The sequence below is a fragment of the Gymnogyps californianus genome, chromosome 2 (assembly GCF_018139145.2).
Source record: "Gymnogyps californianus isolate 813 chromosome 2, ASM1813914v2, whole genome shotgun sequence".
Taxonomy (NCBI): domain Eukaryota; kingdom Metazoa; phylum Chordata; class Aves; order Accipitriformes; family Cathartidae; genus Gymnogyps; species Gymnogyps californianus.
Genome location: NC_059472.1, coordinates 154512673 through 154538704, shown reverse-complemented (window position 1 = coordinate 154538704; position 26032 = coordinate 154512673). Strand labels below are relative to the sequence as shown.

The window sequence follows — 26032 nt, the reverse complement described above, 5'->3', positions numbered from 1 at the left end:
AATTACAAAGTGCTAAGCACTCTCCTAATGCACTTGTTGAATATACTATGCCAGTAGCATAAAATATGTCACAATTGATAAAATTAAGAACATGCTTCAGTAATTTCACTTAACTCTTAAGAGCAGGATAGAATAAAAGAGCTTCTGTGCACCTTTCTTGCTGCAGTTATAAATGCTTCATTGTTACTTTGGGAGACTAGATTGATCTGGTGTATTTTAATTTTCTTTGCATCAGCAATACTAGAGCAGATAGGGAATTTAGTGAAGTTAAAAATAAATTGTAATATTCTCAGATAGTGTAAATCAGCACTGAGATCAGTACAATTATGTGACTTTACATCGGATTAAAATCTAAAGATATATAGGTACTAAATCACAGCACCTCTCTGCCCAATTAGCTGCTCTGCCTGTGGACAGACAAGGTCACCATTGCTTTGGCTATGTGATAAACCATTTGACTCCCCTTTGGTCCCCTTTTGTTTTGTTCACTAATTTGAGAATAGAAGCAATGCAATGATTTCCCTACAACAACCCATGAAGAAAAAAATGAGTCTAAGATTTCTTTTGTTGATGCATGAGGGTAGTAGAGCAGCAAATGCCACAGTAGCTGAGCTGAAATGTTGGAGTTTTCTGGTCAGAAGCCGTTAATCAAGAGGAGCATTGCCAGGGGACTCCTGCAAGGCACCCGCAAGAGCACAAGCTGAAAGGGGAAGCTGCTGATGCTCCCCTCTAGCATATGATCTCTCCTGTGTCCATAGCATGACAGTCATTTCAGAGTTTTCAAACTCACAACAGGGTTTGAAACTATGTCTAATGAGCCACCTTGTCCTAATTAAGGACGCCCTTTCCACACACCTTACAGCTGGCGGTGCCATGTTCTCAAACCAGCGCCTGAACATGAGCGCACTGAGAAGCACGAGCAAAACCTACATTTATACAATGAACCTGAGCAAAGCAACATCTAGATCGGATTACCAATTATTTCATTTGGGTTCTCTCCAATGTTTTCAAGCAGAATGTATTTACAAACAATACATTCAACAATGCAATAAACCAAAATATATATGGGCTCTTTAATGTGACTATCAAAAGTTTTCATAACATGTAATTTTGTCTTTGATCACACCCAGGAAAAAGTTGTACTGCCTATCCATTGTTCAGACAGATAAAAACAGGACAACACTAGAAGACAGAGTCCATCTGAAGACTCTGGAATTCTTTATAAATGCAAGTGCCATCAAATGTCATCAGCACCTTGCACATCAGGAAAACTGCAGAACTGTAGAAATGTTCATGCTGGACTGGACCTCTGGAAATCATCTAGTTCAATCTCCTACTGAAGGAGGTGCTAACTTCAAAATTAGATCAGGTTGCTCAGGGCATTTTCCAGCTGAGTTTTGAAAGTCTCTGTGGGTGGAGATTCCCTGATTTCTTGGCAGCCAGTTCCAGTGCTTAACTATTCACATTGTGATTTTTTTATCCTTTATATTCATGACAAATTGCATTCTCCTTCCAAAGTCAGAGAGTCTCTCAGAAGTTTAACCTAAAGCCAAAGATCTCCGCTCCAACCTTTGAAGCGCAATGTTGGCCCTTAAGTTTCACCCACTTATTCCAGTATTAGTGTCAAAATTTTGTTCGTCCAAATCATCTTTCAGAAAAAGATCCAGTCTTTATCTGCAGACGTCAAAGTTTCCCCTGCTTTCCTCAGCAAACCATTCCAACAGCTAATCATCCTCTTTCTTAAAATTGTGTGTCTTTTACTTCCCATTTGAATTTGTTTGACTCCCTCTTCTAACTACTGGTCTCTTTCATTTGTCCCACCTCTAAATTAAAAGGCCCTTTAGTTTTCAGCATTTGGCCATGCCCTGTGATGGTATGACTTAGAGGCATTTTCTGCAATACAGGAGTGGCTACAACCACCTTTTAACCATGTGAATATAAAAGGCTTGAGGAAAATGAGCTCTGGAAAACAAGTGGTGATTTTTTACTTCTGTCTTGTTCACCTGCAAGATGTGAGAGAAATGATGAGGGTTTTTTAGCTGCTGTAATCAAGTTTCCTTTCAGTGTGCTTTTTGTTCAATTAAACAGACTATCTTTGTGTCTCTCAGGGTAAGGCATCTATCTCTGCATCCTCTCTAATTTTTCAATTGCTATTTTAACATATGGCTGCCAGAACTGTATAGGATCAGTTTTACTACACCTCAAGGAAAAATTGTGTCCCTCCTCCCCCTCATTCCTGTTTATCAGCCAAGTATCATATAAGCCTCCTCTTTTTTCTTTTTTTTTTTTTGACACATTATTCCAGAGCTTATACCAAGTTGCTTGCAAACTATACACCTATATCTTTTACAGAGGCACAGACTTCCACAGTATAGTCCTTTGTTGTAAATATATGGTCTGCCTTTTTTATTCCCAGAAGTAAGTTGTTTCATTTGGTGTATTAAAATGCATATCTGTGAAAGGGAACTTCTCCCTTCATCAATCTGTTCTTGTTATTTACTATTCTTTCCAATGTTGTCCCATTCATATATTTTTCAGCAACAGCTTTATATTTACTCCCAGATCATCAATTGAAATGTTAAACAGCACTGGACGTAATACAGACACCTGTCAAACTTGACTAGAGCATTCAATTATGATTCCCCATAGATGACTATTATTTGAGACCTGCCAGTTAATTAGTGGTTAACTCATTTAAAGCATGATTTATTTGAAATTAGAGTATCTTATGGAACTAAGTCAAAGTATATATCCATGGGCCAAAATTACCATTGAATATCAGGTAGGAACAATCATACTAAAGACTAATAATGATGAGCTTATAAATATGTATAGCCACATTATTATTATTATTTTGGAGCATTTCATTCTGCTGCTCTGAGAGAAATCAGTTCCCTGCTTTACTTCCAGATGATTGACAGTTCAAGGGTCACACATTGGCCTGTTTCTCTTCCTAAAGGAGGAAATCTAATTTTAGTCTGAAAGATACTTAAAAAACCCTAGAGCAAGAAGTCATCCAGCTTTATTAACTGCTCTTTGGGCTAAAATCTGTGATGGAGAACTATGAATTTGGAGGTGTAAAAAAAGATTCTTGTAAAATGTTGATGCCTACCCAGATAGCATGCCAGATATTCAGAGCACCATGAGTCACATAAAAATAAAGTGCACTGGTTTTATCAGAGAGTCCTTCAGGCAGCAGCAGGAAGGGGAGGGATCTCGAGCATTTGTTCTTGTGAACACGCAACATGTGGCACCAGAAATACTTCTTTTGTTTCCCTCCTTTAAATGCTGAAGGCAAGGAGGGGATTCCTGGGGATTGAAACTGATTTAGAAAAATCTTCAAGTGTAAAAAGTCAGCAATCAATCCCCACGGAAACAAAACGAAGCCAAAGAAAAGCATAATGAATGTATAGGCAGAACCTGCTGACATTTTACTGCTATAAGTAGGTTTTGTATTTTTATTGTCACAGTGAAGAAACCAGCAATATACATCATCCCAGAGTAACAGACATGTACGTAGGCATGTACAAACCTTACTGGAGTTATTGGAAGGTTTACCATTGGCTTCAGACAGATTAGGCTACTTCTGCACGATCTGAAAAATTTCATTGATGTGTACCTGTTACATAGAAGTTCACAGTCTGACATCCTGCAGAAACCAAACCATTGAATTGCACCTGAGTTCCTGACCTAGTTAACATGTTAATCTGAGTTTAGATTCTAAAACAAAACTAAAATCTTTCCTTATTTTCAGGAGCCTGGTGGTTAAAGGATTCTCTTAAGATAGGGGAGGTTTAAATTCAAATCTTATCTTTTTCTGATTTCAGAAATAGAGATTTAGGGGTTAAACAAGCATTGAGAAAATAACTCTGCAGCCTAGTGAGATAAAATTCCAGTCTCTCTTTCAATTAGTATTTTCTTAATTTATATAGAATGGAGCAATTCCAGTTGGATACTGAATTTCAGCACCATTTCAGAATACTGCAAAGAGAACAATTGCTTTTCTGAACTGTGGAAAACATTGGTGCAATTTCTTGCCCCAAAGTGGATTTCAAAGATATATGAACATGGATCTCACACATACCAAGAGAGTATCACTTCTGCTGTTTGCAAGAAAAGATGAAGCTGACAGATGAAACTAATTCCAAGAGTCATTTGTAGCTGCAAATCCAAAATGGGAGAAGGTGTTTTCCTCTAACCCCATATTCGTTTAGCAACCTTTGACGGCAGAGCAGAAGTCTGAACATTTCTTTGTCATTTCTTACTGTTTAATACTTCACACAAAGCACTGGCTTCTTTGAACCCCATTTTTAGGTGTCTTGTTCTGCCCATAAATTATATAGAGAGCTCTGATTTCATAGGGAGAAGGCCACCTGAAAAAATGTTCCAAACCTCTTTAGACTTTATCATTTTTCCTCCTTCAGCCTATTTCACTTTAACAATAACTCTAAAAAGATCACAGACTGAGATTCAAATGTAGCATAAATTGATGCATCTACTGAGCTACCCTGGTTCACGTTAGCTGAAAATAGAACTCCAGTCTGGAAGTGACAGTCCAGTATCATATAATCAGATAACGTTGTAGGAAAATACTATGAACTAAAGCAGGGCCAATGGCCTTATAAATATTGTGTGAATTAAGTCTGTAAAGTAAATTAACTTATAAAATTAATAAAGTGTGGTTTGGTGTTGTTTTTTTTTAATGAGAATTAGGTTCTCAGCAGGTAGTTGAACTGTCATGTTTGGAGATGTGCTGATTTAAACAAGGCAAAGACATAACTGAGATTGTTTTAAAAATTCTTTTCCTTTCTTAGCTGTTACATCTTGGAGTGGAAATGGACAATAAGCAGAACTCTCACTGAAAGGAAGAAAAATCAGTAGATGTTGAAGAAGATTCTTCATGTATTTTGGAGAGATTTTACTGACCATCTTTACCTCATGTTTTCACATTCTTCTCAAGGGAAATAAAAAGATATACTTTTACGATATTTATGAAAGAGTTTAGAAGCATGTTCTTTTACTCTTCTTGCCTAAATTTCAACCTTTAAAATTGACAATATGTTGCAAGTCCACCTCTGGGAGGAGAAAATGTAATTTCCTAAGGGTGAGTTTGTCAATGGCAGGGCCAACTCAGCAAAAGCTGAGTCACTTTTATCAAATGAGTCTGGCATCAGGTTGAGGAAAAATAACATGTGCAGACAGAAAGGTATGCAGTATATATTTTTACTCACCCATACACTAATTACCCATTGTCTTAAATCATGCCTACAGTCAGCTGACTCATTTGACCCACCAGTAAAAATAAAATATTGTGAAACAGCTAAGGTGCCACACAGTGACTCATTTAATATCTTCAGCAACATGAATTCTTAAACAGGAATTTTTTTGCTGTTTTGTGTAAGTCAATATTAATCTTCCTATTTATTTTAAATCTACTTTTCTTGTAAAAGTCAATGACAGTGAGCTACGTAGCTTAAAGTGCAATGTATATATATGTATATGTACATATACATGTATATATACATTCAGGCAGACAGATAGTCCTTATGACATTGACTATCGAAGAGTAAGATTTTTGAGGAAAATGTGTTAGGAGTGAGTATAAGGAAGGACCTGAACATCTACAAAGCTGCGTGTTGGAGCTTTAGGTGACTGACCTCGGAGTGGTATCCAAACCCTGGCTTATGAAAATATGTTGCCTGTATTAGGTATAGACAGACTTAGGACCTTCATACTAAAACCCAAACCAGTCATCTACAGTTGGCATCCTCAGCTGGTGGCTGCTCAAAAGCAGCCGGAGCTGCCCTGCTGCCAGTTCTGCCCGAACTCCTCCCCAGGTGGGTGCCTGGCAGTGGGGGTGAGCCTGAGCCTGAGCCTCCGGGGCCGGTGGTCTGAGCGCAGAGCTCTTGGGTGTGGGATGTGCATCTCCTGCTCCTCAAAGAAAGGCAAGATTTGTGTTCGTAGGCAGCTTAGTCTTTCTGTGTGTGAGACCTGCTCTGAGACTGCTGTAGTGATGGCACACTGCAGAGGATCTGGGTGGACTAACATTTAGATCAACACTAAGCTCCCAGATATTTTTCAAGTATAACTTTGGCAGCTACGTCTTCCCCAGAAAGCAATATAAGTCTGTTTATTATATGTGTGGCCCAAGTTCAATCTTTGAATTGATGAAGATAGCAGATGTTACACAGGCAGGCGGGATCACATCCTACTATCGTGTCAGTTTTACACAGTTCTGACTCCACTGACTTTGATGGAGATATCCCAAATTTAAACTGGCACAAGGGGAAAGAGCCCATATTTCTAAGGAGCTGACGTCCTTAGACACTCGGTTGTATGCTCATCTGACATATTATTCACATATGTATTCTAATGGTTAGATTTAATACTGAAGTTCTAGCTTTAGTTTAGAAAATATATGTCTGTCCCTGCTTTAGCCTATAGGTCTAGCAGCTGTGACTGACAAAGTAATTTTGCTTGCCAGAAATATAGGTTTCTGTGTGTAGCTATTTCTCATAACAATGCAAAACAGAAATCTGGGTCACTCAGTCATTTGCTTCCATTAATAGTTAAGTGTAAGTTATTGCTATTGAATGTATTCTAAAAACATGGATTTTAATTTTTTCCTGCATCTCACAAGGAAATAAACAAAAAGAAGGAGTCTTAGTCAAAATAGTTAAGAAATTCTTTATTAACAAAAACTTAAATTTGCCATGAATTTTTTGTAGAAAGACACTGCTTCTGATTTTATGTTAATACAGCATTTTTGCACAAAGCTGTTTCCCCAAAATATCTGCTTTAAGGAGAGTCATGGTTCCTTGTACTGCAAAAAGAGCAGGAGGAAGAAGGATTCTTTAATGTATTTACAAGCTATTTCAAACCTAATAAGCTGAAGAAAAGGGTTTGTGACAAGAGTGAACTTTGAAATCTAGTTGCTCCTGCTGTTCCAGTTAGATTCCTTGCCACCTGCTTTTGCTGAACCAGCATTTCTAGAAAGCTGGACCAGATTCAGCACAGTGGGGCACAGGTAGGCTAATTTAATTCCCTCCTTCCTTAGCAGGTCTGACTGTTTGACTTCCTTTGTTTTCAAGCCTTAACAACAAATATACACCTTTTGTGCAATTCTTTCTTAAGCTGTGGCTTGTCATTAGGAATCCACAGCGAAGAAGTTGAGACTGACAAAATGACCAGGAAACGCTGATGCAATAGTGATGCAGATGATGATACACCATGTTAATCTGAAAAAGCATGTATGTATCTGCCAGAGTGGGAAATGTCCACTCACCGTAGCTGTGAAAGCAAATGCAGGCGAAGCGATGGGGGAGCGGGGCAGTGGGTTCCTGCGAGTCATCCCCCGCTGCCACGGCCACAGGGACAGCTGCTGAGCCTGCCCTGCTGCAGCGGCACCCCTCCATGCCCAAAACTTGTCCTCCTGTCAACTGCTTCCACGTAGGAGCGCGACCACCAGTAAATACTGTTTTCAGGGACACCACTACCTCAATCTTCCCTGCGCTGAGGATGAGGAGGGAGCCACCTTCCACACTGTGCTTCTACCTTCATATCCCACAGGACCCCCATTTCCACAACATTCCTACATGGCAAAGGGGAGATAAGGAAGGACTTCCCCATGTAGATAGTAGGACTGATTGACTTTTTTAATACAGTGTTAATTTATTGTTGTTGCTGGGTGTGTCTGTGTCCCGTCTCATCCCCCCCCCCTCGAGATTTTATTGAAAGCAAAATTATTTTGTCAAAGTAAGGACTTCAGTCTTGGCTAATATTTTACTAGTTGCACAGCTTGAAATCATGAACAGACATCATTTACATTTGAAGAAGTGGCAAACTGGAAAAGGTGAAAGATAGCAGGGCAAAACCCTGAGGACAGATTTTTCCTTTCCTTTCTGAGGAATTAAGAAAGGAGGAGGGAGGAAGAAAGATAACTAGAGAAAAAATATACACATACTCTGCATTTAAATCTTGAATTTAGAAGTGAAGAATATCATGTTTCAAAGTATTATTTGTCACTTTTTATGATCTCTCTTCTCTTCCTTCCTCCAACACTCCCTCCCCCATGTCAGCTCAATCTCTTTGTGCGTGTGTAATAATAGATATCCCAGCAAGGTACCATCTTTGTTAGCGTGGTTCTGAAGCTCTTCTAAGCTGCTGTTTTCAGTGGAAAACTCTGCAGCTTTATGATATGATAGCTTTTGATATCATTCCCCTAAATGATTCGTATAATGATTGTAGCTACTTGCAAACAAAAAAAAGTCATCCATTATGCCCTCAAGAATTGCACGACAAACCCTACTGACACTAAACACACATGTCACTGTATCCCATACACTGTTTGACTCACTCACATTTTGGACTGACTTCTGAACAGTGATTCAGCTAAGTCCTGCCCAGCTTTCCATGCTGATAACATAGGAAAAAATGAGAAAGCAGCAACATTAGACTCATTGTATTCTCTCAAACCCAAGAAAAAGCCTCACTGTTTTCCTGTTGTGGTTTTGTTGACACTTCCTTGTTGTGTCCATAGTATTGGAATATGCTCGTTATTCACAGCCTTGATGACTGGTTTTAAACACACTTCCCTCAAAAGTGAATTAAGTGCTAGTGAAATTTTCAGCACATGCAAGTCTTTCCCAGGGTGCTCAGTTTATTGTTCTTACTCTTGAGAGGTTCCTGTAGACCGAAGCCAGAGGTGTGTGCACACTGGTGATACGCTCACAGAAATCGAGACACGGGAAAATAGCATTTGCTTGGCAGGAAGATCATCCTGAAGGATGACGGGATCACCGGAGCTGCCCTCCCTTCCCAGGGGCAGAAGCCCCCACATTCAACAGCTGGGAGGGAGCCAGTGTCCCTCACCGCTGCCAAAATTGCACCCGTGTAACTTCTCAGCATAAAAAGATTTGCCCCTTTGAAACTGAACAAACTCCGGTGGCCTTTTATTGCCTCAGACCCATCCGCCTTGAACATGATTACTTAATTATATCCCAAACTGGGCAGACTCAAATCTCATTTATGACATGATCCTTTTGGTGTATAATAGTCTTAACAAGCCTTAATTTTCCACTCTGTCTTCCTGTCATAGTTACTTACCACTGCTAAGAATAATGAGATAAAATGTTACGTGGAACAGCAGAAAGGAAAGAAAGTCAGTTCAGAGCAATGCTCACGTGGAGTTCCCACAGAGGAATACTTAATGACGTTCCTTAGGCACTTCTTTAGGCTTGGACTTTAGGTGAAGAAGGACCACTTTGTCAGATTTTGGGGGTGTTTTTGCTTTAATAGCTTTTTTCCAGGCATTGTCAGCCTGAAAAATATGGCTCATACCTTCTGGCCCATGAAATCAAGGAAACTCTACCAATTTACTCTAGCAAAGGATTTTATTTGCATACACTTGCCTCAATGTGACCAATTCACACCATTTTATAGTATGACCTTGAGTATCTATTGCCTTTTTTACTTTTTAGTTTCTTCACTTTTATTTTTAAAACAGAAGTTCCTAACTTCTATTGTAAAGAATATCATGAAGACGTGTTCTGAATGCACCCTGCTGGATCCAAAATACAGACTTTAAATAAAAAAACCCCAGTGTCATATTACCATTATTTTAATTTTCAGACTTTTAAGGCAATCTTGCACTTAGTAATTTTTTTTTTTTTTTTTTTTTAAGACCTGGTTCCTAACTTGTGGAAGCTTGGATCTATGATTCATTGAATACAACCATCAACAACTTCTGTGTTGACGTGCTTAGGTTACTCATATTCCCACAAAGTGTTAAATTCAGAAGAACTCTGAAAGTTGGCTTTATTTTTTGCCTTTAATGTTTTTTTTATTTTTTGCATCTGTTTCACTAGCACAGACTGTTTGATTCTGTTCAGTGTTTTCAGCTGGTTTCATCTTACACCCTAGTTTAAGGCTGATATTATTATTATCAGCCCCACAGATGACTCTTGAAGGACACTGTTTTATTGGAATGTAACAGCATATAGAAAATAAAAACCCTAGACAAGAAAATCTGTTTCCATTTATGCATGTGTGTGTGCATATGTATATAGATTGTAACAAAAAATACGAAGATTCTTGGTCTCCTTATAGTCTGTCATTATTTTTTCTTTGTTAATGCCTTCATATTAAGAACTTAATTTTAGCCTTAAAATGTAAGCTCATACTTACATGTCATGGATTGAAAGGACACAGTAAAGTGTATGTATGTGGGATCGGGGGGGTACTGCCTCTTCCTTTTCTGGTAAGGGATACCTAGGCAGGCACAAAGCTGAGGGTCTCTCACCAAACACCAAAAAAAGCCAAGTGCTACAGCATGAATGCTGAAGATTTTGTCTCTTAGCACCTTCGCTCTGATTTGTGTTTTCAAACACCAATATCACAAAGAGCTACATCCTTCCTGAAACTTGACCCACTCTCCCCACTTAAGTTTATCACCTTCAGGGTCCTGGTGCACCCTGGACCTTGGCTGCACAGCCCCAGAAGGCATGAGGACATCTCCTTTTGGGGCTCCGCGTCCCTTATCAGGGATGGACCCTGTCCTCTGTGGTGCTCAAAAGAAGTCCTGTACAGTTTTTGGTGTCTCAGGGGACAGGAGGTAAGGGTCAGCAGGCTGTTTGCATGGACCTTATTTCGGAATCGAGGTTTAAATCTGCTTTGCATTAAGCTATCTGCACACACAAATATTTGCCTGAGCAGACTTTGGGTGCTCCCCTTTGTGCCAAAAGGAGCCGTATCCCACAGCTCTTTATTCTTTTATGAATCTTCTTCTCTCTCCTGGCCAAACACATTAGTCTTTTATGACTTCATCATTATCCCGAGATACTTAATGTCTAATGAAAAAGATATTTTTTAATATTGAATTACATAGTTACATTTGTTTGGTGACTAGCAGTTTTAGCGTCTCAGACAGATATTCAAACTGTAGTGCCTAATCTGCTTGGATAAATGAAAGAATACACACTCTTTTTTTTTTTTTTTTTTTTAAGTTGTCCATTGTAGTGAAGATAAATAATGTCCTGTCACAGAACACAGAGACCAGAGTCTGGGTAGATCCCATCTGTGTAAGTGCTGGAAACCTTATTGCAGAAATCTCCTTTAGTCAGCTTCTTTGTTGCGTGTTACCACATAATTTTTACCTACAGGCATCCGGGCTGGTTTTGCCCTATGAAGCATCTGTGGTCTGGACTTTGGGGATGGAAATTAGGAGAAGCTACAGAGGACTTCACAGGCGCTATGTAAACACTGCATCCCTTTGTCTTTTTGCTGCCCTTTCCTTCTCCAGTGGAGCAGGGGCTGGCTGGCAGCACACGTATAGCAGGAAGCACAGCTCTATAGATTTCACCTGCAGTGCCTTGTTATACAGATCCACTGTGGCGTTCAATGCCTCTCTCTTCTGCTTGATTAAAGATAATAAGGGACAAGTCACTGACAACCCTTTGAGGTAGGGTGGTTTCTGGAGATAACTAGGGGATGGATTTGTATCATATTTATATTTAGGATTTTATTAGTTTTTGCTTTATAATTCTAGTGATATTTTTAGTTTAGCTTATTGAGCATTAGAGCAACCCTTTCTCCAGTGACCAGTCTAATACCTCCAAAGTCCCACAAGGGGCTGCCGGGACACTAAAGACCATCAATCCTTATGAATAATGCATCTATTTCCTACTGAGGCTCAAATCCCATTAATACTATAACATTATTACATCTCTTATTTACTCTTTTCTATCTGTGGGATTAAAGATTAATTCTTAACAATTTTTTCAAATTAAGAAGAAATCTCAGTAGGTCCAAAGCATTTCACATAGAATATACCAAAGTTATTGCCGGACGAAGGTTGTTAGAAATAGAAAACAGAATCATGAAACGATAAGAAATATCCCAATCACATGAGACAGGGATGGGCATTACAAGGTCCCACCTAAAAATGCTCACTGATATGCATTGAAACCCAGTGTTCTGCATGGTGATTTCTCATCCTGGTGTCCAGAATGAGTCCATCTGTGACAGGCAGACGGGACTGAATGGACTTATGGTAAAATATCAACAGCATTATCTGTCTGACCAGGAAAAGGAAAACCGCTGAGATCATCAGAACAGTTTGCAAAACTGCTTTCTCTCTCTTTGGATGTGGGCAATTCCAAATGTGCCGTGGTCTAATTAGGCAGAACCTGGATGGAAGAGCCTTTCTCCCTGTAGGTTCACCACGGTAAGATCTCAGCCTCCTCTGCATGTCTGACTACTACTGCTAATAGTTCTACTGCTGATGAATAATTAATTACAGTGAGGATCTATTAAAATCCAGTTGCCCTCAATGTCCTCTTCATAGTTAGCAAAAACAAATAAAGGAAAACCGAGAAGACTGAGCAACTTGCCTAGCGAAGCTTGGAAATGAACAATAGTCTTTGACTATCACTGCATGTTCAAAGATAAATCTTATAAATGAAATAACATACAGTAAGGTGAAGTACATAAAATTCAGAAAAATACAGCTTTGCATGCATAACTAGATTTTTGATATATTCAGTATCAAATCCAAAAGGTAGCACGTTACAGGAAAAATATATTACTGTATCCAGTGCAGATCTGCTACCTTCCTGAATTATTACCAAGGTGTTACAGAATTCAGCTAATACATTGCCTTCCCCAGCCCCATTAGATAGTTTGCCTTTGTCCAGAACTGACCACACACTCTGCTTCTGAAATGCACAGAGGCAATAAAAAGAATATGGAGGTTTAGCAAGTAAGGCACTGAGGGACTAATATTCAGCAATGCTAATTCCAGCTAAATTTATATTGTATTGAAAGAAAGTGCTGTTAAAGAACAGCTTGGCTTACATCAAGACATGTGGTTACCAGATTACTTTCTATCTCCGCTCAAAAACATTTAGAGAATTTCTCATTAAAATTATTTAAAGTGAAACAAGTCAAATAAATCTAGTTAAGCATGTTGTTGCATTGCCTCATTTGTGCTGAAAAAACGTTGCTTGTTTTTTACATTCTATTTTAACTGTACGTATGAGGCTTTACTCGCCCATTAACAAAATACATCACCTCCCAATTGCTTTCTATACCTCCTTAAATGTTAAACATAAACACATATACCATCTGTTTCCTATCATGACACCAATCCAAAATGGCTGCACTAGACACCTCTGCATAATAGATCATCTTAAAACACCTTAGCAGTTTTGCTTTATGGAGTTATTTTTCCTGTGACAAATTATAAACCTATATTTCAAGAACACGACGAATCTATAGCCTCAGTTGCAAATTCTGAATAGTTTCTCTTTATTTGAACAAAATGTGCTGGCTTGTATCTGATGCAGCACTTTTTTTAAAGCCATAGGCCACCTTTGTTGCTATGGTATCCTACAAATCCAGTTAATTTCTTCAGTTAATAATTTCTCAGCTAATAATTTGTGAAGCATTCAGATTGAAAACATTACAGTTCAATATAGTCACCGCTATAACTTACAAAATTATTATGTAGCTGTTGTGTAACTGAAACTGCAGAACGAATTACAAGGTTTATCATCAGTCTGCAATCAAAAATAAATTTCAGAAAAAAATCACATTTCTGTTAAAAAAAATCAGCTTTGCAATGCTTGCACTTGTAAACCCCAGCTATCAAATGTTCAATGGGAAATGGACAAAATATAGTCATAAATGTCATTGAATGAAAATTTGGTTCTGAATGGATTTCAAATGTGCTTCCTCCTCAGGTTCAGCTCTATGAAAAAATGACTTGTCTGGAGCAAGTTGAATTCAGTGAGGAATTTCTCCTTGACTTAAATGAGCTTTTGACCAAGGCCTCGCAATATTAATGCATGAACCTGCAAACCCTTATTTCCCAGGGTAGCTCCAATGAATCCTAGACTGATTAAACCTCTGTAGACCTATGTGCAAAAGCAATACTCTGCCTGCTCATTCTCCCTTATATGTAAGAGCTCAAATGGTTATGAGACAGTATTGCTACTGGTTTGATCAAAAATAAATGCCATGTATCTAGGGACCACGAATAAGGGATGAAACAGCCAGTGTAGAGGTAAAAGAGCTAAAGGGAAAAAAAATAAAGATACTATTGCCTTGGACTGTATAATCTCAGCAGAGTTTCTTGCCATGTCAGAGGCTTTATTTCAGAAGTAGTTGTTAATGCCTCTTGGCTACACAATCCCATGGGATGAAGCAAAAGCAGGCAGACTTCTGTGGGAGTATGAGCTGCTCAGTAACCTCTTGTCACCAGAAATAAAGAACTAGAGTATTGGTGTTGTTGCCTACTCTATAAACCAGTGCTACCTGAGGAAGTAAAGCTGGAAAAGCTTGAGAAAGAAGTATTGCAGAGATTTCCTATCCGAGCCGTTTTGTCTCCAAGGAATTTTTGAAAAATGGAGGAACAAGGAGGAAATACAGGTCCTTTTATGCTTTAAAAGGCAGAGGGGAAACCTTCTTTACCTGTCCCCCCCTGCTCTTGTGCAGTTAGAGCTCCCCTTACTGTTTCAGTCTACCTTAACTCCTCTCTCCAGACAAGGCTAAGCAGACCTCCAATGGATGGACCATGGAGCTTTCCTCTTATTAAAGGTTGTCTCCCTGTTGTGTGAATATGTAGGATCACATACTCCTTTGGTGCTGCATAAATAACACTCTGCTACTTTTTGAAACAATCACCATGGTGTTTTTCTTTCTTGTTTGTAACTTTGCTGCTGCTATTTGTGTGATTTACAGAGGTTGTTTTCATTCCTCAGAGCTTTCAGTGCAATTAAAGAAAATAAAGAGTGAATGCTCAAGTAGTTGAGAAGAATGGAAGAGGTAAAAGATGGACACAAAGGCAGAGGTACCACAAAGAACTCCTAAAGAGGAAAGAATAAAATACAGCTTGTCTTCAACATGTTCTAACAGGAACAACAATTCTAGATTCAGTTTGTGACAAATCATAATATGGTTTAGAAGGCAGAGAGACAGTAGCTTCTAAACAATATGAACATCCAATTTAAGAAAATAGCAATCACTTGTCTGTTGTGAACTTCAAAGTCATGCTGTATTTATAATATGCAGTTGCTCAAATAAGTTGGTAAACTGTGATACGCCCTACTTGCACTGACCACTTCTATGCCAGGATTTTTCACACCCAAGACGAAAAAAAGAACCAAACAGCCAAACAGGTTCTGTTTTGGGATTTTAACTGTTTCATCTTGACCTTTGCATGCACATATGTGTGCCTAAGTGCACAAACATGCCATATCTAACCTTTGCAGCAAGAAGCTAACATGTTGGCTCACAGGCTCTGTCCTCATTTTCACCTTGTTAACCTCAGTTGAAGTTGTTGGAACTTGCTGAGGCTACTAATCCAGGTCCATACCTCAGCCACCTGACTTCTGCACCCTCAAATTCACATCCCTTCCATCTGCTCTGCATTTCAAAATCTGGAATTAAGCAAGCCTGCAGTAGATGTGCATGTTGAAATGCACTAACCCTGAAATGGCTATTGCTTTCTGCTTTGTAGTTTCCTTGTTGCCCAATAGCTCTGTCACTAGCCTTTTTTTTCCTCATCACTGCTGTTTTTTCAGTACAATCTCTCTGAGAAAAAAAGGGGGTGGGATCTCAATAACATCCTTAATAATGGAGTTATCAGGCTTTTTTTTTTTAGAAGGTACGGTAAGACACAGCCCTAGATGACACATACAATAAACAGACAAAAATTTGCCAATCCCTTTTCTGTATTACACACTCATTGAACATTTTGGGTGGAGAACCTCCAAGGTCAAGCTCAGTTCTTTAAAAATATTTCCATTTTTACGCTGTATACAGATGAGGAGGCAAAATGACACAATCCTTAAACCTCAGTAGCCTTTTCTATTTCTATTGCAACTGTAACTAAGTTTCCCAGAAGACATCTGTGTTTCATTGTGTGCGATATTGTACCAGTGGTAAAATTTAATATATCCCTCTTGTTGCAGATCATGAATTTGTTTAAGTTGCCTTTTCTTCCTTGCCTATAGGGAGGCATATAGTCTACCTACTAGCCCACTGCAGGGCTAACTGAGGTAGGTGGCAAGGGTCTCTCCTCCACACTTCTGCCTCAACCTGAATTTATTGATTCAGTTCTTTTCTGCATCCCTTTTTAGACCATTTCTCATCTAAACCCATGAAACATTCAATTACTGTGAACTGAATTCACATGTTCAAAGTCAGTTTCTCAGCACATAACTTTGCCATTTCTGCCAATGGTTTTACTCGTCGCTTAAGGGATTTTTACCACCACCAGCGTGAGTGAAGCAGAAGCCACAAGGCAACATTAAACAAGTTCTGCATGTGTCCCAAGCCAGCGTACATGCCAGGCATGCTTTGAAGAGCCATTGCTCTGAAAAAATGCAGTTCACAGAGGCTTGTGTTTGGCTGGTTGAAGGTCACCACCAGCATGTGGGTCAGGTCAGCCCTACAGCAGACTCAGATCTGTGCATCTGGGCCAGGCAGATCTCGCGTGGTTCCTTTCCCGCATTCCTTCCCACAACTGCGCCTTGAAGGTTCCGGGCTTGCTTCCCCATCAACCAGGCAGTTCAAAGGCCCACACTCTGCAGTAAAAGTTAAGGACAGGTGCCTCCAGCCCAGCCATCGCCCTTCTGGTTTCTTCCTTCACTTGAAATGCCCACTGAATCTCTTTTCCCACATGCAGAACTTGTCCTACGTGCATTCACCTCTCCAGAACAAACGATTTGGAATAAATGTGCAGTCTTGCAGTAACAATCATGTTAACTATTTATTCCGCTGAGACAAAAGATGAGTCAACAACACCTTTTCAGATATGGAAGAACCTTTAGGTTCTACTGCCAAAATTATTTTCTCATCAGGGCTTGTCTTCCACAAAGCGACCTGACCCAGAGGTGTTTGTACCTGCAACCAGGTGACTCAAGGCAAAGCGTCGACATAGTACTTGACATCGTTTGGTGTGCAGGACTTCAGAGAGGAGAAAGATGAAACCAGACACGTGATGCTGATAAGAATTTCTTTTTATGTTATTCCAATAAAAAATACATTCATACAGAAATATAACAATCTTGCAAAAAACAATTTCAAATAAAATCTTGTAAAACAAAATTTTTACAAAAATCTTACAAAGAGATTCTTTAGATAACAGGGTGCTTCAAAAACAAAAAAAGAAATTTCACTAATAGAAACTTTTTCTTCTTAAATTTCAAGCAAAAATGTTTTATTTTTTTTTATTTTTCAGCTTGATTGAGGCTCAGTTATCACCTGAACAAAATGTACTTGCTTATTAAGAAAATTACAGGCATTTGACATATGGCACACAGCCCCACCCCATCCACACAACTCTGATGGTATTTCACAATTGAGACAAGCCAGTGCAAGTTTAATTTTTTTTTTGTTTGGGGTTGGTTTTTTTGTTTGTTTGTTTTTGCTTTTGTTTACTTTCTTGTTTATAAGAATTATGGCTAAGCCAAGGACAATGCAAACAAGGAGTTAAAAACACAACAAAACCCAACCCTAAATAGAAATCCATTTTCTGGGAAATCTTGTTTGTTTTGGGGAAGAAAAAAAAAAGTGCATTTTCAGGCAATTTATACCAAAAATGAAATGAGAATGATCTAAGCCTGTGTATTCCTTAGAACCAGATCACTTGCATATACTTTTTTTTAAACCACTTATCTACATACATTTCCAGGAAGATATACCAAAATATTAGCATAGTAAGCAAGACCGATAATAAATAGAAAAAGAAACAGGTCACATGTTTCATTGCATCGACTGTAGTGAGCTGGTTTAAAAAAAAAAAAAGAAAAAAATACTGCTTTTGGACAGACTATTTCTACTCTAGGAAAAAACAGTCTTTATTTTAGCTGAACTATGTAAAATTAGAGCTCAACCACCACAACGACTAGCTCACTCACAGGTCCTCCAGTAAGCTGGAAGGCCAAAACCCGAGTGTACTTCATCTGCACACAGCTAATATTCTTTTAGCATGCCAATATTCGGTTCATATCATTCTTAAATGGCCACAGATACGCTATTCCAGACAACCTAATAACTACAAAACACAGTCAGCAGTCTGAGAAGGACTGAATGCCAACAAAGCCTTTAGCATGCCATTAAGCTAAAGGTAAAGCCTCTAAAAATGCTAGATTTTAATTAACTGTATCTTTCATTTCTTTGTCTCCTTAATGACCGTATTGCGGGGGGGAGAGGGAATATTTTGATGGGCTGTGGCATTTTCTAGCTATGTGTTCTAATTTTTTTCCTTTTAAAAAAAATATTTATATATTATCTATATATATACACACATACACAGACTGTACACACAAATATACATACACAATTATTTTTCTGCCCACTTTTAAAAAAAAAGTAATATAGTTTCTTTCTGTATGACCAACAGATAGCTAGATATATAGATGTGAAACTTGTGCCTTTTAAGCAAATACATCTTTTAATACTTCTGTATCTTTAATATGTATGAAAACTTGACATATTAAGTACAGTTGGGGTGTGTATATACACAGTTGTTGTGCAAGGTCAATATAAAAAAAGTCTCAAGGTGGCAGAACTGGTCAGGTATTCAATTGGCATATGCATTATACTGTAACACAGTCAAATTGTCTAAGTTAAACAAATACTGTACTGACATGAACGACTTTTCTCTATATTTGTCTTTGTGAAGGAGGACCCTGGAAGTAACCTTTTTTTCCCCTCATATTATACATTTGATACAGTACAATGCCAGGTGAAAAGAGAGCCTTAATAAAGCATGCATCACCCATACCCCTGTATAAGACCCCCTACAAGAGAAGGTCACTTGCATAAGGCACCATTATTAAGGTCAACAGTGCATTAACAGCTAGAAAACCAGAAGTTAGTCCTCAAGGCATAAATAAGAGAAAAATTAGCTGCATGAGAAAAATCAGTTTCTAACCAATAGTGGTTTTATCCACCCAACAGAAAAAATTATTCATGTTCCATACATTATGTAACATTAGACCAATTGTATTTTAGCTGCTCTTAACTGGAATCAAAACTGCAGTCCTGATTAAAGAATGGAAAAGCATATAGTTCCCCAGAACCATGCAATAACCTTTGTATTATAATGAAAAGTTATAGTTGTGTTACATTTGTAAATACACAGCTTATACAATGGATTACAAATGAGCTCTGTAGCAAGTAAAACAAGCTACTTGACACATTGCACGTTTAATAGCTGCACCAGACACCTAAAGCTCCTCTCACACAGGAACGGGGAGGTCCCCCATCTCCATTCTGGCATCCTGACTCTCTTTATTCCCCCCTCTCCCCTCTCTGTTTTCCCTCTAAAAAGGTGCAGACACCCCTCCCCCCACCCCTTGGAAATGATTGGTGGTCGTCCCATCTCATGAGATATTCCTCACATACAAGACATTCAGACTATTTTTTTTCTCTTACAGTTATAAAACAACCACAAGAAAAAAAATGTGCCTCAGCATACAGTCATCAAGAGATCCTCATCGCATACAGTCGCCCAATCATTAACATTCTCAGTGCACATGCTCACGGCAAAGGCTTAGGAGCCACTCAGAAGGTTAGATACCAGTGTATGAGTCCAGGAAACCCCAAACATCACGCACCACGGTTGCTATGCCGTTTCTTACATGACTTATTAGCCCTCAAAAGACCTTCAAGGAAGTGAGGTCCTGGAGGCAACTGGGTAGGGTGCAAAATGGCATGCTTTGGCTGGAACACGCATCCCTCCGCTCAAGGCTCTTCAACCTTGACGCCTCTTAGCCCGCAGGATTCACCTCTTGACCCATTCAGAGGTGTCTCTTCATGTGAAGGGCCAGGTGGTCAGACCTGGAAAAACACCTGCAAGGCAAGAGTCAGGTTGCGCATTAGCCCACGGCTGCTGGCACGCATGACGCGGCACGCGCGGCTGAGGCACCCCCCTTGCTCCGCTACTCCAGAACACGGCTGGTGGAGGAGGGATTTGGCATTCCCTGGAGACATGGGAGCACTCAAGGTGTCTGTGGGCACCCAGGAGCTCTGTAGATGGGTAGTAACACTACGGGCTTCTCAACGCTCACCTGCAACATCAGGCTACAAACCACATCCCAATGATTAGTAAAATGGAGGGGGTTTTTTCCAGTCTAAATATACAATAATCCCTTAAAAATACCAGACACAGTTGCGTTCCCAAATGATTCCTTCACAAGTGAAAAGCAGCCTAGTCTCACTTTCCAACAAGCATTAAAAGTAACTATTTAAAAAGGTGCATTTCAGTCACATACCTGTCACAGTGACTACATTTAAAAGGCTTGGCACCAGTGTGCTTTCTGAAGTGTCTGGTTAATTCATCACTTCTTGCAAAACGCCACTCACACCCTTCCCATGAACATCTGTAAGGCTTTTCCCCTACAAAGAAAGCAGATTACACGTTAGTCATGACTTCATTCAAAGAAAGATAGGTGCTATCCCATTCATTTTCTATGTAAACCTCCTCCACCCCCCAAAGACAGCCAATTTTATTTAACCTGTCTGAATGCTTCAGAACATGTAGGCAAAGAAGGCTTGCAAAATTCATCCACATGATTCCTACTTAACTATTTTGCTGCAACAGCACATCAAAAAATCTCATTCTTATTAAAAAAAAAGCGATTAAACAGGCTCACAGTAAAGAAAGAAATCCAACCTTCTACCATTCCTGCTCATTCCTAATGGCAGGCTTACTCCCAAACAGGTATCATTCACCTGATAAAGGTGATTAAAGACAGCACAGCCAGGCTCCAAAATGCAATTAGGCTACTGTATTGCATCAAAGTCCTCTGTCACTCACTCATCTGCATAATATGCAACCTCCTTTCTGCTGAGCCACATATTCTTGGAAAAGCCTGCATACCACTGAACACTGCTATTTCAGCATTCAAGAAATACCACTTCCATTCACAGGAACGTTCTCAGCCAGACAGCACCAGGACAACAGTTCTGCAATAGTTCTGAGGCCAGCAGCTATTTAAGTCTGCTCAACCACCATGGTTTCAGTGGAAGTTGTTCTTTCCCCTTGAAATAATCTTGTTTTATCTGACTTCTGCATGACAATGGGAGCATCTGAGCTTGCTCAGACTTCCCATAAAAGCCACAAAATGCTGAGCTCATGAGACAAAATAGGATCTTTTCCTTGAATTCTCCTTCCACATCTTGGGGGGGAAAAAAAAAAAAAGACATATAGGTCTTTGGATGGGTACACCAAGAAGGCCAGGCCAATTCCTCACGTTAAGCGATGACTATTGAGCCAAGGCGCAGCTCTACGTATCTAACTGCTGTCATAAAGAGATGTCAAATAATAATGCTCAAACAAGCAAATCAGCAGCTACTTCAACCATAAAATATTTATAAAAGCCCTGAAGTGTCTACCTTCCTCACTTTCTTTCCCAATAACACACAGGATTGTTATTTTTAGTTCAGGTTCCATAACAATAAAATGCTGTTGCTCAGTATATTGGGATGAAATTGTACAGTAAATCATACATTTGTAAGTCCAATTAGGCAGATATGTTAGAAGGACTACAACACACTGTGGCTTTCCAAGATTTTTGCCGATAACGATGGCACACAAAACTGTTAAATGATTTACAACTATAGCTATACTTTATATAATCAAGGCCTTGGGATGTCTGTCTGAATAGAGCCGATGTACACCGAACCATGAAAACAAGCTCTTATGGTATTTAGTGACCTGACCGATTTTTGGATATGACGTTCCTTTTTTTTGCAAGAAGCTCTCAGCTCGCTTTTGCTTTAGAAATAAAAGTTGACAAAGGTCTAGCATCTGTTTTGGCTAGACCTTTGCTCCTGAACACTGCATGCCACTGCAGCTTCCCGACTATTGCCTATTTAGATGAGTGGCTCCTATTTGCTATGACAGCGGACTAATCTACTACCAACTGTCTTGGCTTCAGCTCGCTTACGAAGAGAATGAGGAAGTGATGTCGTCCATGCTGGTAAGCCTCTACTATTACATCATCTCTCCAAACCTGGGCTCCCACCCAGTGATTGTGTAACGCTGTGACACCACCACCGTCAGGGGTATTCCCTACAGTACTTGCCAACTCTTAATAAGCGTACGGTTACTAACCTGTATGAGTGCGCTGATGTGCTTTCAGATGTGAACTTTTGGTGTAAACTTTCCTGCAACCGTTAAAATGACACCTGTGAACACGCCTTCTGCCATCTGGCGAGGTGTCACCATTGGCGGGTGTACCTTTTTCTGCAGTCTTTCCAGCGGTACCGGTACGAATTTTCCCCGGTGAATGCAACTCACCCGGCGTACAATTCCACAGCTGGGAAGAAGGCTCCTTGCTCAGCTCAGGAGACGAAGGGGGAGTGGAAGTGACAGACGAACTCAAGTTTCCTGAACTGGCTAAAACATCGCTTATAGGGTCAGAGGTAAACTTTGTCGTGGGCGAGAGCTCCTCAGAGCTGTCTGAAGATTCGCTGCTCACGTCAGAATTCAAACTGTTGGTCTCTAAGTTCTGACTAGTAAGATTGTCCTCTTTTGGGACACACGTGTTCTTCAGTTCAGATTCCTCCTTTTTCTCACGTGCCAGAATAATTTTGGTCCAGAGATCCTCTTGGCTATCAAATTTGATTTCAGATGCAGAAACATAACAGGGTTCACTTTGAAGATACCGTTCCAGCTCCAAACATGTCTAGGTGAAAGAGAAGGAAGAAAAAAGAGAAAAGTTACAAGCTTGCTTAAAAAGAAACCCAATTGTATTTTACACTTCAAAAAGCATTCAGGAACATAGTACGTTCGATTTGAGGTTTCTAGGTTCAAAACAAATTAAAGGCTCCTCCAGCCGTAACTAGGTGACTGTTACGATGAAAAGAAATCAGTTTTCGAGACCTGGGCAGGAGTTCAAACGCACAGCTGAAGGTGCAAGTCAGCTTTGGTTTCCAAAATAGCATTCTAATGAGTCAGTCAAATTATCATCACTCTCATCATAAAATCTGTGTTTTCAGTAGGCTGACGTTGAAAAGGACCATAGAGAACCACAACAAATAATTACACTTCGCTCTTGCGCCTCGTCTAATTTCAAGTTGTTTTGTATCTCTCTCACACAAACACGAGGCTGAAAGGACACCACTGAACACAATGTGCTCTGACACGCAGTTAAAACTCGAACACTGTGTCAGAAAACAAAGCCACATTTCAGCATGGCTGCAGAGCTGCCGGACCATCTTCTGGGGACATCAATGGAGCAGCAGACATCCTCCCATTTCCTGTGCATGAGAACGCAGCACACTCGACTTTCAAAGAATGTCATTTCCAAGCGCACTGGCATGCACGCCACATAACTCGAACGGCTCCCATGCGTGTTCGGAGAACACGGGGAACTTCGACAACAGAGGAGAGGGGAGAAAAAAGTTCCAGAATAGAAATGTCCTATTCTATAGGATGCAAAACGGGAAATTACTCTGAGGTCCTGCTGGGAGTCCCACAATGAACAAGAACTTTATCTACTGGCCAAGAGTGCAACTGTGTGAGTCATCTCTCTCTTTCTTTCACGCAATGCCAAAGGAGACTTCCTTTTAAAACCCTGACCATCTGCCAAGAAAGTACTCTGTTCAAATATACATGCAACAGTACATGGACAACTTCCCCCCCCAACCACATTCCCCTCTACTCCATGAAACGAAACAAAACAAAAAACAAAACCACCCTAAATGGGTGAAGCTGCGGTTTTCAATTTCAATTCACCCTGCTGACTTTCTAGCCATTTTCAGAGAACAAAAAAAAAAAAAGGGTATGAACTGTTATGGCAACAACCTGATGTTTTGGGATTATTCTTTCCACTATAGGAAATGATCCATATGGAAGCTTTACACAGAAAATGGACACACCAAGTTTCCATACCAAACTCTACTTATTTTAGCAAGATCATCTCTTCCAAGCCCGGTAGCAAAACCTGATGCCAAATGCCACACATTCCCCTCACAGCCCCTTCCCATCTGTCCAAGAGCGGAGCCGCCATGGGAGCAGCCTCCTTTCTCCCCCAGCTCAAGTAAACTGGGTCACATGTTCTGGCCAGGCTAGGAGTGTGGGCAAAAATAGGAAAAAAAAAAAAAAAAAAAAAACCCGAAACCAAACAACCCCAAAAACCAAACCCACCGCTGCACACAATATTTATGTATTTGTTTATAATTAGGTAACTGGGTTGCAATGCACGTTAAAAACAAAAACGGTTTTGACAGGGAGAACACAACAGCGTATTGATTTTCCATGAAAACAGGTAAAAAAGCATTTATTAAGATCTTGTTAAACTTTCATATTCCCGGCTAATTTAAATTCCTCATTAGGCAGATTAGTAATGGGGACCGGAGTGAAGCTCTCTCCGAGTTTAAATGCCTCTGAAGGCTACTGGGAACGAGGGCTGGCCCTTCGCCAAAAGCCCGAATGCCTGAAGGAAACTACTTAGCTCCATTTCAATCACGTACTATGAAGCTGCCTCTTTGAAAGGGGAAAGGCGGGGAGGGGAAAAAGAAAAAGGCATTGCATACAATCAGTAGGCATGTGAAGGTTGTAACACTTTGCGTTTCAGCCTTCTCGGAAAGGCTCCTTCGTCCTCCTGAAAAGCCAGCAGGTATTGGATCTGGTCACCGGGCTGAGCAGCTCCCGGCTGGGGAGCGGAGCCAGCGGCCCCGGCCCCCCGGAGCCCAGCCGGGCTAACGCAAAAATGTCAGCGGCGACCGCAGCTCCTGCCATCCTGCTGTTTGCATCAAATCGGGGGGGGGGGAGGGAAAAAAAAAGGAAAAAAAGGGAAAAAAAAAGGCAACAAAATATGTCCATTAAAGGGAAGGAGCCTCCGTTCTTCCTCCTTCCCGACCAAGGCAATTAGCACAAGGGGATCGCTGTCATATGACTGACAACTCACGGACTCTGCAAAGCTGCCTGCGCTGGGAAACAGCTACATTATATACACATATATATGCACACATATAGATATGGGTACACGTGTGTACATACACTCCTGTAGTTTGTTTTTTCCCCCATCATCGCCAGGGGAAAAAAAAAAAAAAAAATTAAAAACAAACACAGCAAGGGGCGAAAAGCAGCCCTTGGCCAAGGCAGGGAGCTCGGATGACAAGACCCAGCTGTGGAGTTTGGACCTGGTACAAGCGCAAAACTTTTGCCAGGACTCGGTGTGGAGCAGGCGGGAGCGGGGAGCGGAGCGGAGCGCGGCGCGGAGGGGAGCGGAGGGGAGCGGAGCGGGGCGGCCGGCCCGCCGCCGGGCTGACAGCCCCTGGCAGGCAGGGCTAGGCGGTAAGGAAGGAGAGACGGAGATGCGCAGCTCCTTACGTTCACCTCGGGACGCTTCCCCCCAAAAAAGCCGTCTTATTTAAAACCGAAACACCTGCTTCAAAACATCTCTACACATTTGTGCTTAATTCTCCCCAAACTCGTTGCTGACACTTGGGCTTTTTTTTTTTTTTTTTTTTAAATCCGCTCATCCTTTAATACGGCTTAAAAAAAAACACCCCGACAACAACAACAACAACATCGACATCCTCGTTTACCTGTTGCCAATATTCCTCCAGGGACGGCAAGGCTGAGAAGTAACCCGTGTCGTGCACAATCTGGAGTTCCTGGAAGATGCTGCACATTGGGAGAACATCCATGTCTCAAGTTGCAACAACAAAGTCAGTGCTGGTTACCAAAAATACAGATGCCTCCTTTATGTGCAGGGGTTGCGGGGTGTGTGCGGGGGGGTGTCAAACCTCTGCTCTCAGTTTCCAAGCCCCCCCCCCTTCCTCCAGAGAAGAAAAAAAAAAAAAAATTTTGTATATATATAGATATCTATTAATTCCTTGAGGAGCTTAGGGAGGAAAAAAGACCCAAAGTTTCATGCAAAGTTTAATTGCACAGCAAGGCAGGACGTCTCCCGAGGCGGCCGCGGCGGCTCTCCCCTCCCGCGGCCGGCGGAGGACACTTGCGCAGGAGCGGACTCAATATTTGCAAACACGGCGCTGACTGCAAATG

General features: G+C 40.5%; 1 protein-coding gene across 3 annotated transcripts; it reads right to left on the bottom strand.

The window, feature by feature from the left end:
• Positions 1-19366: 19366 nt before the first annotated feature.
• Positions 19367-25790, bottom strand: KLF6 (KLF transcription factor 6). Of its 3 annotated transcripts, none has more exons than XM_050891339.1 (4): positions 25570-25790; positions 22127-22700; positions 20283-20406; positions 19367-19860 (listed from the first exon to the last, which is right to left on the bottom strand). In XM_050891339.1, the coding sequence occupies exons 1-4, from the start codon at positions 25669-25671 to the stop codon at positions 19809-19811; spliced, it is 852 nt and encodes a 283-aa protein (XP_050747296.1). In that variant the 5' UTR covers positions 25672-25790; the 3' UTR covers positions 19367-19808. The 3 variants fall into 3 exon arrangements, with proteins under 3 accessions (XP_050747296.1, XP_050747297.1, XP_050747298.1); XM_050891340.1 differs by having other exon boundaries at positions 22253-22700; XM_050891341.1 differs by lacking the exon at positions 20283-20406.
• Between the last annotated feature and the right edge of the window lie 242 nt (positions 25791-26032).

What these genes read in the sequence shown, in the direction of transcription:
- KLF6 (XM_050891339.1), bottom strand. Translation starts at nt 25,671, where the DNA reads ATGGATGTTCTCCCAATGTGCAGCATCTTCCAGGAACTCCAGATTGTG. An exon ending in TGGAGGAATATTGGCAACAG is followed by an intron (nt 22,701 to 25,569) that starts GTAAACGAGGAT and finishes TCTTTCACCTAG; the next exon opens with ACATGTTTGGAGCTGGAACG. An exon ending in AAATGTAGTCACTGTGACAG is followed by an intron (nt 19,861 to 20,282) that starts GTATGTGACTGA and finishes CTTGCCTTGCAG; the next exon opens with GTGTTTTTCCAGGTCTGACC.